At 34.3% G+C, this 15,007-nt stretch overlaps 1 protein-coding gene across 2 annotated transcripts; it reads left to right on the top strand.

Annotated features, from left to right (window-relative positions):
* Positions 1-1,654: 1,654 nt before the first annotated feature.
* LOC132175346 (uncharacterized) lies at positions 1,655-10,481 on the top strand. Of its 2 annotated transcripts, none has more exons than XM_059587259.1 (14): positions 1,655-1,899; positions 1,998-2,045; positions 2,125-2,185; positions 2,489-2,521; positions 3,299-3,423; positions 4,177-4,311; positions 6,920-6,996; positions 7,121-7,374; positions 8,142-8,198; positions 8,293-8,461; positions 9,300-9,357; positions 9,438-9,523; positions 9,610-9,666; positions 10,092-10,481. In XM_059587259.1, the coding sequence occupies exons 1-14, from the start codon at positions 1,737-1,739 to the stop codon at positions 10,185-10,187; spliced, it is 1,419 nt and encodes a 472-aa protein (XP_059443242.1). In that variant the 5' UTR covers positions 1,655-1,736; the 3' UTR covers positions 10,188-10,481. The 2 variants fall into 2 exon arrangements, with proteins under 2 accessions (XP_059443242.1, XP_059443243.1); XM_059587260.1 differs by having other exon boundaries at positions 1,858-1,899; positions 3,319-3,423.
* Positions 10,482-15,007: the final 4,526 nt, after the last annotated feature.

The raw sequence follows: 15,007 nt of genomic DNA, 5'->3' as shown, positions 1-15,007 counted from the left end.
AGTATACTTATCCAAATAGGTAAGAGAAATTTTAGCACATTAATATTTATTATTTTTAATATAGTAATACTAAAATGGTAAATAGTAAGTTGCCAACGTAACAAAGTTTTAACTATTTCATTTTTTTAAATTATAATATAATATATAGAATGATAAATATCATTTTTTCCACAAATTGTTAGTGCGTTTTGGGTTATTTTTTGCTTTTGGTTTTAAAATTTTTTTGGACATGACATAAATGTGAAAATTATTTTTATATTTTCATGAATGTTTAGTGTTTTTGAACCGCTTCGAAGATGTCTCGTAGTGCTAACTTTAGAGCACACAAACTTGTAAAATGGGTCACTTCCAATCGATTTTTTGAAAACATTCCTACCGCTTTTTCTTTTCTTTTTTTTTTTTTTTCATTAGGATTAATACGACCTATGTGAACAAATTTTTTTTTCTTCTTACGATTCTCTCTTTTTTTAGAGAGACCCTTCTTTCTAAGAGTATGAGCTTTTCCCTCCTTCCTCATCTTCTTCTTTTCCAATCGTATTGTTTTCCTTCCTCTCCCTTTGTTTTTTTGGTATATTTTTCCCTTCTCCAGCAACGTCGGCCCCTCCTCGCTCCTCCACCAATGGCGGGCCACATCGCATCTCCCCACCATAAAACTATTGACCTCGACCTCCCCTCCATCCACATGTCCTCCTTCGCCTTTCTTGGCGGTACTAGTGTTTTTTTTTTTTTTTTCTTCATATATGGTTTTTTCAAAGCTCAATATGTCATATTTCACTAGTCTTGTCCATCAACGCGCATCACCATCTTCCTCGGCCATTCTACTTTCTGTCGACCCCCTCCGCACCCACACCTAATTCCCACATGCCGACACATGAGCTTCACTTGCTGACTTGTGGCTTGCACTCACCATCCGCACGCCGTTCTCCTCCATCGTTGATGCTGTTGTTGGGTTTGTTGTTGTGTTGTGCTTCTGTTATTTGCTTTGTTATTCTATATTTATGTTGTATTATTTGTGTTTTGTGAGTTTTAGTCTCATTGTGCCAATGTAGTTTGATATTGTAGTGGAGACTTGTGTAATCAGAGTTTGTTCTCCTTTTCATCGGCTGGATTTTGAAAATGCCTTTCTCGTTTCAGTTTCCTTTTGCAGTTGTTACTGTTTCTAAGTGGGGGTTTGGAGAGGGTTGGGGGACCTTTCGAGGTTCGTACGCCTTTGGCTTTAGCTACCACTTTTAAATTTTGCAACCCTAACAAAGAGGAACATGTCATTTTTTTGCTAATTTTTTATTATTTGGTTGTATTTTTTGTATTGTAATTTTATTTTGGGTTTGTTTTTGGAGAGTCTACCATTTTTTCTTGCTTAGAAAGAAAAAGACCTATATAATTTCTTTGTCTCCATTTTTCCCATTTTAATTAAAAGAATAATGCTACACACACTTTCTCACTTTTTTACGCCTATTTTCCTTTTCCTATAAGTTTAAAACTATCATTATATTTTAATTTAATAATAATTTATTGAATTAATCCATTATAAATGTTTTTAAAATCCACCAAAAAATTAAGTGCGAAGAGGTAGAAGTGTGTGTATCGTTGTTGGAATTAGAAATAAAATTCCGAATTATAAGAGGTAAAGTGACGCCTTAGTCTCTCTAGACGACGACGTTTTGTAGCTAAGCTAAAGCTAGATCCCCTGAAACTCGAAATTCAGCTCTGGTCCGAGATAAACACACTGCGAAAAAATGGAGGCTAAAGAGCAGAGCAGGAAGAAGAAGAAGCAGCCATGGTTTTGGCATTGGGTGATAGCCTCAGCCATTTTCAGACTCATCCTTATATTCTTTCCCAAAAACCTCAACCTCGCTTCTCGCCCCGAAGTCTCCACGCCTCTCACCAGCCTTCGCCGCCGTACTCTCTCTCTCGCTCGCTCTCTCTCGCACACCGTTAATTCCATTCTTAGATCTTTGGCTTAATCCAATTCGTTTTTCTGTTTGCTGATTTTGCAGTGGCCGAGGGTTACTGGTTGAAACAGTCATCAATGTCTCCCTACGCAGGTCCATTGCTTTTCCTCTTTTCGTTAGTTTGAAATTATGTGAAATTTTGAATATAATTTTGTGTGTTTTTGTGGTACAGGATCTATGTACCATGGCTCTCCATTGCTACTGTCGCTTCTCGGGCCACTCACAGTCCAAAGGTACCACAAATCAGCCTAAACTACAGTCCAATCATAGCAAAATGAACCTATGTGGTTTGTTATGCTTCATTTCAAATCCGGTTCAACTTCGAATTAGAGTTATGAATTTAAGGTGAAATTATATAAAGCTAGATGCTATGAATTCGACGGAGCTTAATCTGATCTAGGCAAACGTTTATCTGCGCTGCCAAACAGAGTCTTAGATAATTTTGAACTCTGGTGCTTTAGTTGAATAGAATGCGTAGAGGCAATCGGTTTTTATTGGTGTGGTAAATTTATTGAACTATTTATCGGATGGTGCAGAATCGAAGGGCTACCTGATCATCTTCTATGCAGGTAACATGCATCTCTTGTCTCTTTTTCCTATTATTATTATTATTATTATTTTTTTTCAGATGGTTGTTTGTGTCGTAGGCTTTAAATCGTAATAATCCAATGTTTAGTGATAATTTCGCACATTTGGAACAAATATATTATTTGTTACATTTTTGTGCACTTGGGTATTAGATCGATACTTCGGGCATGCTTTGATAGTGTCATATCATAATGTGACACAATTTTCTTTTTATACATGCTCTCTCTGGTAGCACCACTTTGTCAACATTTTTTCATTTTTGTTGGTAAGTAAGCTTAAGAATGAAAAAACATTGATAAACGCATTTTCATTTTGATGATAGGATTTTTGGGTTTGGTGCTCTTGTTTTGCTTGTTGGTGTTTTGTGTTGTGTTTGTGTCATTTTCGAAGAAGAACCATTTGAACATGTTCAGTTGCAAGACTACAACATTTGTTGGGTGGCTTGCCTGTCAAGTTGTCAGGCCACAACATCTCTGACGTTGCTCTTGGTGTTTTTGTATTTTTAACCATGTTAGTGACAGTATGGTAATTCTATTATGATTGTTAATACGAACTTGTGCTTTCATATTCATACTCGAAATTGGTGAAACAAAAGTTCACTTCTATTTTGTGTGTTTGACAGCTCAAAATCTTGTGTGTTTGTTTGTTTCATCTCCTTTTTCCAAGAGACTTGGATATTACTCATTTTTCTTGTTCCTTATTTAACTTATATTGCATATTTGGTGAGGCAGTAAATATCAACACACTCTTGGATACAGTTTGGTTTTTGTGATTGCAGATATTATCAATGCCATGCTCATTCGTGCTAGTGGCCAGAAACTTCAGATGACATATAGTCAGAGTTTGAAACTTCTAGGCCTTTTTAAATTACCGGAAAAGTCAGGTAATTATATAGTCAAAGAGGATACTTCTTTTAGGCTCTGGTGTGATTAGGATTTTCCAGGAAAGTTATAATTTATTTTTAGATAATGAGAGTGTTGGTACAAGAAAAATGCTAGAGAATAATGAACAATTGAATCAAGCTTTTGAACTTGCAGACTGTAGGACAGCCAAAAAAAAAAAAAAAAAGGAACGCGTTCTTAGATTTAGCGTGTAGCTGATTTGTTGATGGTGATGGAAGATTAAAAAGATTTATGCATTTGATAGATAAAATATTCACCCTATTAAGCCATAAATAAGTTTGAACAGTGTTGATGGTTTAGACGTGTACTGGTGTACACACAGAAAAATTACCTCTGGGGCTGTTGCATTGGCAATATGACTCTTGGATCAGCTGAGATGGTACTGGAATATTCAAGCTAGCAAAGTATTTTGGGTAGGCTATTGTGAATTTTGATCGTGGCAGTGTTTATGCCACTAAATTCCCCTCCCTTTGAGATCTCTTTTAAATGGTAGGAGGGCAGAGGAAAAGAAAGAAAATTTGGAATCTTTACAGGCAGATGGATTGACTGTTGGAAGTGACTGTTATAAGAGTCCAAGTCCGTGTTCCCCACCCCTTCCCTTCAAAATAGACCTATTCACATATGGTACTTCTACGAGAAACTTGTGTTTTGATCAATCTATATAACCATCATTCTGATTACCCCCTATTCATCTTTCACAAGCTGATAAACCACTGTGTTCGTGTTGTTTGTAGAGATCATTCCTTCTGGAGATATTGCTGCTCTTGTGTACTTATGGAATCCTTTCACGATAGTCGCATGTGTGGGTTTGTCCACATCCCCAGTTGAAAACCTGGCCATCATTTTGTGCCTTTTTGGAGCATGTAAAGGTAAGCTGCTAACAGTTGTTGTATTGCACTTAAGTTTTCATTGTCTGCTTGGGTTTCTGAGATTAACTTAGTAATTTTTGCTTTCAAGTTTGTTTATGAGAACCATAATTTCCTCAAATAATCATACTAGTGACCTTCGTCCTCCACACCACGACCCTCCAAACCACAAACCAAAAAAAAAGAAAAGAGGAAAAAAATTAAAAAAGCTAGGGGGTGTCAAGGCGGTTACGGTTAGCTAGCGATTATTGGCAATAACCGCTAACCGTAACTGCCTTAACGGTTAGTTGATTTCACTAACCGCAACTGCTAACTGCCGGTTAGCGGTTAGTGAAATAGATAACCGTCCGCTAACTGCTTTTTCAAAATTGAGCTTTTTTTTTTTTTTGGGCCTTTTTTTTTACCCTTTTTTTTTTTGTATTTTTAGTGTCTTCTTGGGCCCAATTGCTATAAAAAGAGCCCATATTGAAAAATCAAAAATATTAAATGATACAAATAAAACATTAAAACTTCATCAATCCTCTCATTTGGTCTTCTAACAAATCTTGTGGACATCAAAAGAAGAAAAGTTATAAACTTAAACATAATAATATTAAGGCACAAGCATGTACACATATCAAAACGTGCTTAATATAATTGTATTGTAATTAAAATACTATGACAATTCAAAAAATGATAACCTTCGTTACTAACAATGCTTTAATTAAATTGTAGTTATAAGTAATATATTGTTTAATTCAATTGAATCAATTGTGATTATCATTGTACATGAATCATATGATTAACTTGTAGACTTATGACTTATGAGTTATGTCATATTATATTGTATTATTTATTATTATATAATCATATGATTTAATGATCAAGTCATCATGTGATATAATCATATCAATTATAATGATAATATATAAATTATTAAAATTATAATGATAATACATTAATACTTAAATTGTATTTATATGTAACACATTGGTCATTGTTTAATCTAATGTCAATTACTTAATTTGATATTATACGAATCATATCATCATTGTACATTAATAATATGATTCACTTGAAGTCTTGAATAAAGTATTTGAATTGTCATTGAATCATATAATTAAGTATTGATATTATACATTTATATTATTCATATGCATATGTAGACTTATATAGACTTATAACATATATAGACTTATACTTATAAAAAAAAACATATATAGACTTATAAGTTTATAACGTACATTGGAAATAAGTCTCTAGATATTTAATTGTTGTATTAGTATGAATTGGTATACTTATGAGTTATGTCATATTATATATGTATAATTTGTTATTATATAATCAAATGATTTAATAATCAATTGATCATGTGATATAATCATATAAATTATAGTGATAATATATTAATACTCAAATAGTGATTTAATTATTTTAAAAAAAAATTGTGATTTAATGATCAAGTGATTATATGATATAATCATATAAATTACTTATCAAAAAAAAAAAAAAATGATATAATCATATAAATTATAGTGATGATATATTAATACTCAAATTTTTGATTTAATTATTTTTTAAAAAAATTGTGATTTAATAATCAAGTGATTATGTTATATGTATAAATATTTTTATAATTATAATTATAAAAATATATTATATAAAAGGTGGTTAGCGGTAACGGTTAGTAAACCCAATAACCGCTAACTGCTAACCGCTAAGCGGTTATAGCTGTTAGGCGGTTAGCGATTAATACGGTTAAGCGGTTATAACGGTTAGCGGTTAGTGGGCGGTTTTCAACCGCCCGCATTGACACCCCTAAAAAAAGCGAAAGACTAATATTCTAATTTTCTCTCATGTTTGTATTCTCTTCATTTTTTTCTGATAAGTATGTTTGTATCCTCTTCATAGTTGCTGATATATTTTGATTTAAGGCTTGTGTTGAACTCGAAACATTTTGAGTTTGGTCTTTGCATAACTTTTTCCAAAACTTCTTTTGATGTTTGTCTGGCATATTTGTGAATAATTGCTAATTCTTGGAGGCTGGCTTGCTGAAGTTGGGTCGCGTAGCAATCAACATTCAACTGGTTGAAGTTTCATTCGCTTAAATCACATAGATACTCAAATGATAGACATGTCCTACACATGAGGCCAGGGCCTAGGAACTGTTTCTGCCACATAGTTATAAAAATATTTTAATCTTATTATAAAAAACGTGTCTCTACTGCCTAGTAGTGCAACAATGAATGCCTATAAAGATGGAAAAATGCACACACATATGCATTGGATCACAATCATCTTATGACTATATGGAGTTCTCAACTGTCTCTAGTGTTGTTGTAATCCTAACTGAGGCAATGATCAATTGATTCCTTGAGACAAAGTCGAGGTCCCATATCATGTGGCGATTATACCATGCAAGAACATCCAAATCACATGAACTAAGTGCATTTTTTTGTGATAATATTAATTTCTGATTACCCTTTCATCAAACTACTTCTCCATGATATATATTGTTTTCCTGGTGGGATTATTAGTAATTGACATAGAGATGGATGAAGATGTATTTGAGGCTTGCTTATTTTTGTAGCTTTTTTCTTGCTTTTAAATATGTTTTTCTGATGGAATGCAGGACTAGCTCCCTTGGCTGCTTTTGGATGGGTCATGGCAACACATCTGTCCCTGTACCCTGTAATTCTGATTATTCCGGTATGCCTTTCTTTGCCCTATTGTGTTGATGGAAATGGTAATCCTTTATAAAAACACACGCACAAGTTCTTTAGATTTACAATAGATATGTATATTTGGGTGTTTATCATCATTTTTGTTCCAGGTGATTCTTTTATTAGGATATGGTCCAGATACTCCTCCTAGGAAATTGTTCATGCAACAAAGATACATTGAAGTTGGAGATAATCCTTCCGAAGATAGAGAGGACTCGATGGATCGACCAGAAGTACTACATGTTTTCTCCTGGAGACCAATCATACATTTCTTATTCTGGACTTCTTTGTGGTCCATCTATGTGTTAGTTCTATGTGGAGTATCTGTTAAACAGTATGGTGGTCTCTGGGAGTTGTTTAAAAGGTATCTGTTGATATAATAAAAATATGCACTAGTGCTCTGCATTGTGATATTGCAGTACTTGCAGCTAGTTCAGAATTGTATCTCTATGATTTGTTTGTCTGTGTTTATAGAAGATGCACAAAATAGGAAAATAGGATATATAGATGTCACTTGAGGAGTGTGACTTGTTTGCTGGGTCAAGGAACGAATAGTAGGCTGATTGCTAGAGTGGCTGGCTAATCTGAGTATAATAACAAGTCAAGCACTTAACTTGGCTGATCCAGATATCTCATACGTGTTTGGTTAATGAAGATATCTCAAAAAATTTCTGGTGTATAAGAATACGAGTAGTTTGAATAAACTTAGTAAAGATCATACAATGTTGAGGCTATAGCTACCGCATGTAAAAGTAAAATCATGCACAAGGGGTCCTTATATTTTATGTTGTTCTAAAATTGAAGCCCAAAGTTTGGTGGATAACTCACAGAATAACAGGAGGATTTTGCTACCACAAAGTTAAGTTCTTCTTTATAGATTGGGGTTTTATTTACTACTTTGATATCCCAAACAATCTATATGGTTGTATTTCCTAAACAAATCTTGTGCTTGAGATTTGAGATTGAGTGTCCCACCAATATATGTTCTTCTCTAATGGACCTTATTTCATGCATATAGACAATATATGTACCATAACTTTTGTTCTTAAGCTGGATTACTTGCTTTAAAAAATGTTACTATATGGTCTAATAAGCTATCTTAATTTTTCCTATGCATGGATGGTTTTGCAGAACTTACGGCTTCATGCTCACTGTGCAAGATCTGTCTCCTAATATTGGTGTCTTATGGTGAGCCAAAAAATAACTCTACTGTAATGTAGCAAAATCCTGCGTTTTTAAGTTGTTGGACTTATATGGTCGTCTGTCTGATGTTGTACTGCAGGTATTTCTTTGCGGAAGTTTTTGATTTTTTCAGAAATTTCTTTCTGATAGTTTTCCATGGGAATATTCTGTTTATGATACTGCCATTAGCCATACGGCTGAAACACCGCCCCTACTTTCTGGCTTTTGTGTACATTGCAATCTCTTCAATGCTCAAGTCTTATCCTTCTGTAAGTTCCGTTTTATTTTATTTAAGTTTGATTTTTACTGGGATTAGGGGTTTTCTTGTGCAGTTTGATCAAAAGATATTGCAAAGTTGTCCTTTTATTTTTATTGCACACTTAACAAAAAATTAGGTCAGTTTATAATCTTAGGTATGGTAAATGATTATTACTTGTATATTACTAGCTAAATACTGAAACACTTGAAAAGAACACCAAGGCCTGTTGGCCAGCAGAGCTCCTTCACAATTTGGAAAGATAGTTTTACCATCATTTGGAATCTGTTGCATGTATGAGTTCCTTTAAATTAGGTTAAGAATTTGAAATTAGGAGGGAAGACTCTGGCCTAGAAATTTGAAAAGAGAAGTTTGACTGTCAGTTGAAATTGATTTAGTCAATGAGATTGTAACTTTTTGGGTATGTTATGAACTTATGCATGTACTCCTGAAATATCATATTTTTGTTGTTATTTGAAAATTTTCATACGTGCGCTATAGGTTCATAAATTATCTCTTAGGAAAGACTCCTCACTAATAGGATTCATTTCCTCCCTTGTTATCTACTTCTACTCATATCTTCATGGTATCTTGATACAAACTCGGAAAAAAAAGCTACTTAAAAAAATTATAAGATAGACCTGCAAGCTTCCAAAAAGGTTCGCAGAGAGATTTCAATTTTTCTTATCTTAATTCTGGTCGTGTCGATTTGACAATTGACCTTAGCCTCCAGAACTGATACTTAATTGGGTTTCTTTTTTGACATTTTTATTGTTCACGTTTCTGAATTTATGTTATGTTAAGAAGCTAATTGGTTCTTCCCTGGCTTTTTATGTTTGAATTTCAATTAGGTTGGAGATTCAGCTCTATACTTGGGTTTGTTGGGGTTGTTTGTTAACGAACTTGCAGGCAAGTTAGCAGGTTCTCTTTTGTTACTGACTTATTTAGACTCGGTTTGATATCTAAACTTTGTCTTCCATGACATGCAGATATGCAATTCTCTTTCTTCCTGTTCTGTGGTTACATTGGGGTTTCTCTTCTTAGCCCTGTGATGCACAACCTATGGATATGGAGGGTATGGCTCTTTGAAGCTGATCTCAATGGTCAGATGCGTAAAGATGTTTCTTTTCTAGATGTTGACTTATTTAATTAAACTTGCAGGGTACTGGCAATGCAAACTTCTATTTTGCAACTGCAATGGCTTATGCTTGTTTGCAGGTTTGTTTATTTATAGTCAAATTATACACTTTCCTTGATGTGAATTTGATAGTATCAGATGATTCAGAACTGCAGTTGCTAAGGGAGGAAAAAGCTGACATATAGTCTTTGTCATAACAATCATTTATAGTGGAGCTCTAGTGCCATTTCTCCCCTTACCCAATTTCCTTTGTATTGCGTAGAAAAAAAAAAAAAAAAACAGCTTTTTCCTTTTAATTTTTCAAGCAAGGTTAATAGGTCTATTACTAGCTGACTCTGGATTAAAAGAAACCTAATGTAATAATCCCTTATACTGAAATATCTGCTCAAAATATGAAATTTCAATAAAATATCAAATGATTCCCAAGAAATTATCAGCTGTTATATCCTTTGAAAACATTGGATTAACCTTCGCTAATAATCGAGTGTTCTGGAGTTCTCTGCAGATTATTTTGGTGGTTGAGAGTGTAAGTGCCATGCTCAATCATGACAGAAAGCTGAGAAAGCTATCTCTTCCAGAGCTTCAAGCTGGCAAAACTTAAGTATTTGTTGCAACTGTATGCATATTTCTGATCACTGACACTGAGGCTTGGAGCATTAGAGTCACACCAGCCTCAGAAATTGCTGTGCCTTCCATTTGTTCAACCTTTGCATAGGCGCAATTTCAAAGCAGGTATAAACATTCTCTTGAAATTCTTTTTACCCAAGTTTCTGGATATGTAGAACTACTGCAATGAAGTAACAATGCCTCATAGTATTTTTCCAGTGTAAATCAGTACAGTTTTGTTTTGTTTTGTTTATATAAGAGAAGCAGATAGTTAATGCACCTTCAATCTTACTGGGCTTTACTTATGGATGGTTATGTTGTTCGATTCTCGTTCAAATGAAGCCGATGTGGGTCAATGATAAGTCTCGAATCTTTGAATTTGTAGAAGACAGTGCCCTGAAAGAATGCTATTTCTTCTATTTAGGTTTACTATTGACAATTTTTTTCCCCGAACAAATAATACAGCAAAGTGAATAAGAAAGAAACTAAACAGAAGGAAAAGAAAATTAAACAAGCTAGGGGTAGTGTTGTCAATTTTTGACAAGATCCACGAACCTAAATTAGTGGATTATGGTTGACGAGTTTAATCCGTTTAATTAAATAGGTTGTGTTATGGTTGCCTTATATAATCTTGTACATATGCTATGACTTGATTCAAACACCCTTACATGCGATATTTTAAGTCTGATAATTTTTTACATGACCTGTAAACTTGACACGAACTCAATACAAAATTTGCGAGTTAGTGGTGAGAGTTTTAACCCGCTTAATTAAATGAGTTGAATTAGAGTTTATTTATATAGTCTTTTACTCATACTTAGATCCAATGTACAACTAAAAATTACAACCTCTAGTTAAGAGGATTAGTATCACTAACAGGGACAGACACCCCGAAAAGAAGGGACAATGAAAATGCTTTTAACTTTAATGAGTTTGATCAATAGAGAGCCGACTCTTCTGGCTGTGTTTCTTAATAGTGCCACACAAATTGCATGGTCAAACAAGCATGCCCGATCACGTGGGTCGAGCAATGTTTTTTGACCACCTTGTGAATTGTGGTTCTTTGTGATGCATGGTCAAACTAGCATGTCCGATCACGTGGGTCGAGCAATGTTTTTTGACCACCTTGTAAATTGTGGTTCTTTGTGATGCTATATATATATATTGGCTTTTGTTTTTACTTTAGGTTTATATTTGCTTTTAAGTTTATATTGTTTGTTTGTTTCAGAGCCCTTTGTTAGTCGTTATAGCCCTCTACCTCTCTGTCTCCTCTCGATTTCTCCCTTTCTCCCTCTCTCTTAATCTCTTAGCTTTTGCGTTAAAGAGAATGAAAGAAGAAATAATAAGGATAAGAAAGAATGAATGAGATGGTGAAGACGCGTTAAGCAACAGGGGAAAATAAAAATAAAAATGGAGAAGATGAAAACCATGGGCGCGGAACAGGGGGTAGAGAGAAAAGAAAAAGAAGAAGAAAAGAGGAGGAAGTGGGGAGCAAAAAATAAGCCTAAAGTACAAAATCATTTAAAAAACAGTTATCTAGTCCGGATACCGGGTACAAATTGGAACCGGCCAGTTATTGTATAACCGGTTAACCAAAAACCGGTTACCCGGTTCCGGTTTTCCAAAATTAATAACCCCTGGTTTTGGTTCCCAGTTTTGGCCAATAACCTGGAACCGGAACCGGATTGACACTCCTAGTAACATTTATGATGAATTAACCTCGTAAATTCTCTTTCAAAAAAGCAAAGTTAAAAATTCATTGGTAAGGTATTATTGGTGGTCAAGACTCAAAATGGTTGTCCCATTGGGTTTTTGACCCTTTTAACCTACGAAATGGCTATTCTTAGAATAGGTCATTAGTGTCATGTGCCCTTTAGTGCGACCAAGAGAACAATACTTTGGGAATTATAATTGAATTTGATTGTTTAACAAGGCAGGCTTTTGTATATATATATATATATGAATGGGGAGGGTATCAGGTGGGTCATGTTTCCGAGGCCCAAGAATTTATGGTGGTCCTATGTCATGGATGACCACATCTGTAGCTTGCTTTGCTCAATACCTTTCTTTGTTTATTCACAACGTGTTATGATTGATACCACCTTCTTTGTTATGATTGACATTGTGGTGAGCTTTACAGAAAGATCAAATTGGGATGATGAGGTTCAATAGTACTTAAGCTTTGGAGATGAGAGGTTTTAATTGCAATGGGGGGCTTCTCTATCCAATCAGAAGTTTTTTGGATGAATCTCAACAGATAGCAGCTGTTGTAAAGAAAGTTTCGTGAATCATCACCACATCGAAGTTGATTTTGAGAAAATTTTCTGGAGGAGGCAGGCAACCATTTCTCAATCCTAGGAATTGAGCTCCAAGCCATGAGATGTTGTTCTTTATGTTGTCTTTTGGCTTGTTGTATTAGCTGAATTGCGTTGGGGAGATTAGATGCTGCGTGGATTACATTGTTTCTCTGAAGCGATATGAGATCCAAGACAATGGTGAAAACAAAATTCAACTAAATATCAAGGAGAAAGAAGAAAGAAAAAAGATTAAAGAATGGATTTGCCCTAATAATAAGTTTTGAAATGCCAACCAAATGATTCCTTAAGATGAACCTGTTTAATATGTTACTCAATTGAGTCATCAGTTTGCATGAGCAAACGTGGTCTTCAGTAACATCGACATAGTCCAAGTCTCAACCCCTACGTTTAAAAGTAGAAATTAGGGTTGGAAGAAAGTGTGTACTGATAAATTGGACTTTTTTTTAAATAAAAAAATAATTAAAAAAATTGGATTTTGTTGATACAGTAAAGGTTGAAAAAAAAGAACTAATAATTAAAGAAGTACACCGGAGGTCCGGCTGAATCACATATGATGCTTTAAGTTAGAACGTGTAAGAAAGAAAGATAAACTGACAAAGTAAGGGTGTGTATGACTATGTACCGAATAGAGGGTCTTACCCTCTTTACATAGGCTTGTCATTCCTGCCTTTCCTTGCTAAGGTTTGGAGCCTTAGGCTCGAATATTTTTAAGGGAATCAAATGTTGTTGAGGTCATGCAATCTAGGGTGTGAATGATTCATTCCGCAAATATCGAGGGAGGTTTCTGGCGTGGGAAAGTTGTTATCTGATCTAGTGAGATGGAGAAATCAATTGCAATGTGTCTCATCGAGGTTTAAGTGCATCAGGGTACTATAGTTTCACTACAACTTACAAATTGATGGGGCACTTCACCTAAAACTTATCAAGTCAACTACTAAAATGTAGATTATCAGGTAGTACATTGGCAGTCACATGACAGTTGCCACATTTACAAATTAACGTGCATGCATGGCAGTTCACGTTACACTTACTATATAAGCCACTAAAATGTAGACTTGTCACGTGACAATTTACATGATACCCATTTCTATAAAATGTGAACCATCGTGTGAGTTTGTAAGAGAATTATAGTAAAAACTATAATTACCCAAAACATTCTCCAATTTTTGAGGTTGTTGGAGGGATTTTTCTTCAAGAGGAACTTAACCCATATATCTTTACAAAGTGCACAATAAGGACCATCTCATAAGGCTTTATCAACATCAGTATTCCCTTCCCCTCTTCTTTAATCACATAGTGAGTTCTGAGTTCTATTTGGTTTTTCTAACCCATGTAATTAAACCTTTAATCACCATTAAGTATCATAAAATAATCATCAAATCAAACATGAACGTGGAGGCTCGACTAGCCTCTAACACGAGCTTTACGACCTTTTTCTTTTCTTCTCTATTTGGGAGAGAGAGAGAGAGAGAGAGAGAGTTGCTTGCATTGTAAGAAAAGGTCAACCATTATAATGAAGATAACAAGACGAAAGCTATCTAATTTTGTAATATACAAATCAGAAAAAAAAATAGCTTTTTGACTACCTGAGTGTCCCACGAGAGACTTAAATTAGAAACTTTAACTTGTAATTAGGAACAAAACATCGCAATTATCTAGTATAATATATGGTCGTTATTAAGAAACTTGCAATTAGGAACAAAACATCACAATTATCTTAGCATAATATATGGTCGTTTATGATGGGCTTCTTTTATTTAAACGTTATTTCTCCATTCATATGGGATGGGTCTTAAGAATCACCGCCCTACACAGGTGGATGGTTTTTTTTTGCTAACCGCTCATACACATCTAGCTACCCAATATTTTGAGGTTTTTTATTTTCGTTATCTAATTTTGTGTTCAAATCAACACCTCAATGGTAAGCGGAGCCAATGAACTTCTAATTAATGGATCCAATATATATCTCCCGATGCTAAAGGTGGACTCAAAAAACAGTGTAAATGAAAATTGGCAACACATCACGTACTATCTCTGCAAGGATATGATATTTAACCGAATTCATTTTCTATGGCCAAGCTTAAATATCAAACTCGAGTGTTATTCTTTTACACCAATCTAACCCAAAAAATAATAATAATAAAAATAAAAATAAAAATAAAACTTAATGTGAATTGAATGACAAATTAATCAAAACAAGTAGCTTTGAAAAAAACAAAAGAATGGTAGAAAGTAATTAAAAAAAATATTGAAAAAATGCCATGTTGAAAGTAATTTGTAGTCCATAAACTCTAAAACATTTGTACAAATCTTCACTAAATATCTTAACAGAAGTAATACATAACAGGGGTATTATTACAAAGAGAACTGATTCACAGCACGCGGCGTGCCAATTTTTTTTTTCTTTTTTTTTTTTTAATTTTTTTTTTTTTTTTGCACGGGCATACCACGCACGCCGCGTGTTGTTTATCTTTACCCTATTACAAAACACCAACGA

This window comes from Corylus avellana, chromosome ca3 (assembly GCF_901000735.1).
Source record: "Corylus avellana chromosome ca3, CavTom2PMs-1.0".
Taxonomy (NCBI): domain Eukaryota; kingdom Viridiplantae; phylum Streptophyta; class Magnoliopsida; order Fagales; family Betulaceae; genus Corylus; species Corylus avellana.
The sequence above is the reverse complement of the archived record's forward strand: the minus strand, read 5'-3'. Positions and strand labels throughout refer to the sequence as shown.

Bases quoted from the DNA above. Each gene is read 5' to 3' on its own strand.
- LOC132175346 (XM_059587259.1), top strand. From the start codon at position 1,737: ATGGAGGCTAAAGAGCAGAGCAGGAAGAAGAAGAAGCAGCCATGGTTT. The intron at 2,186-2,488 runs GTACCACAAATC...CGGATGGTGCAG, and splicing joins GGGCCACTCACAGTCCAAAG to AATCGAAGGGCTACCTGATC. The intron at 9,667-10,091 runs GTTTGTTTATTT...AGTTCTCTGCAG, and splicing joins TGGCTTATGCTTGTTTGCAG to ATTATTTTGGTGGTTGAGAG.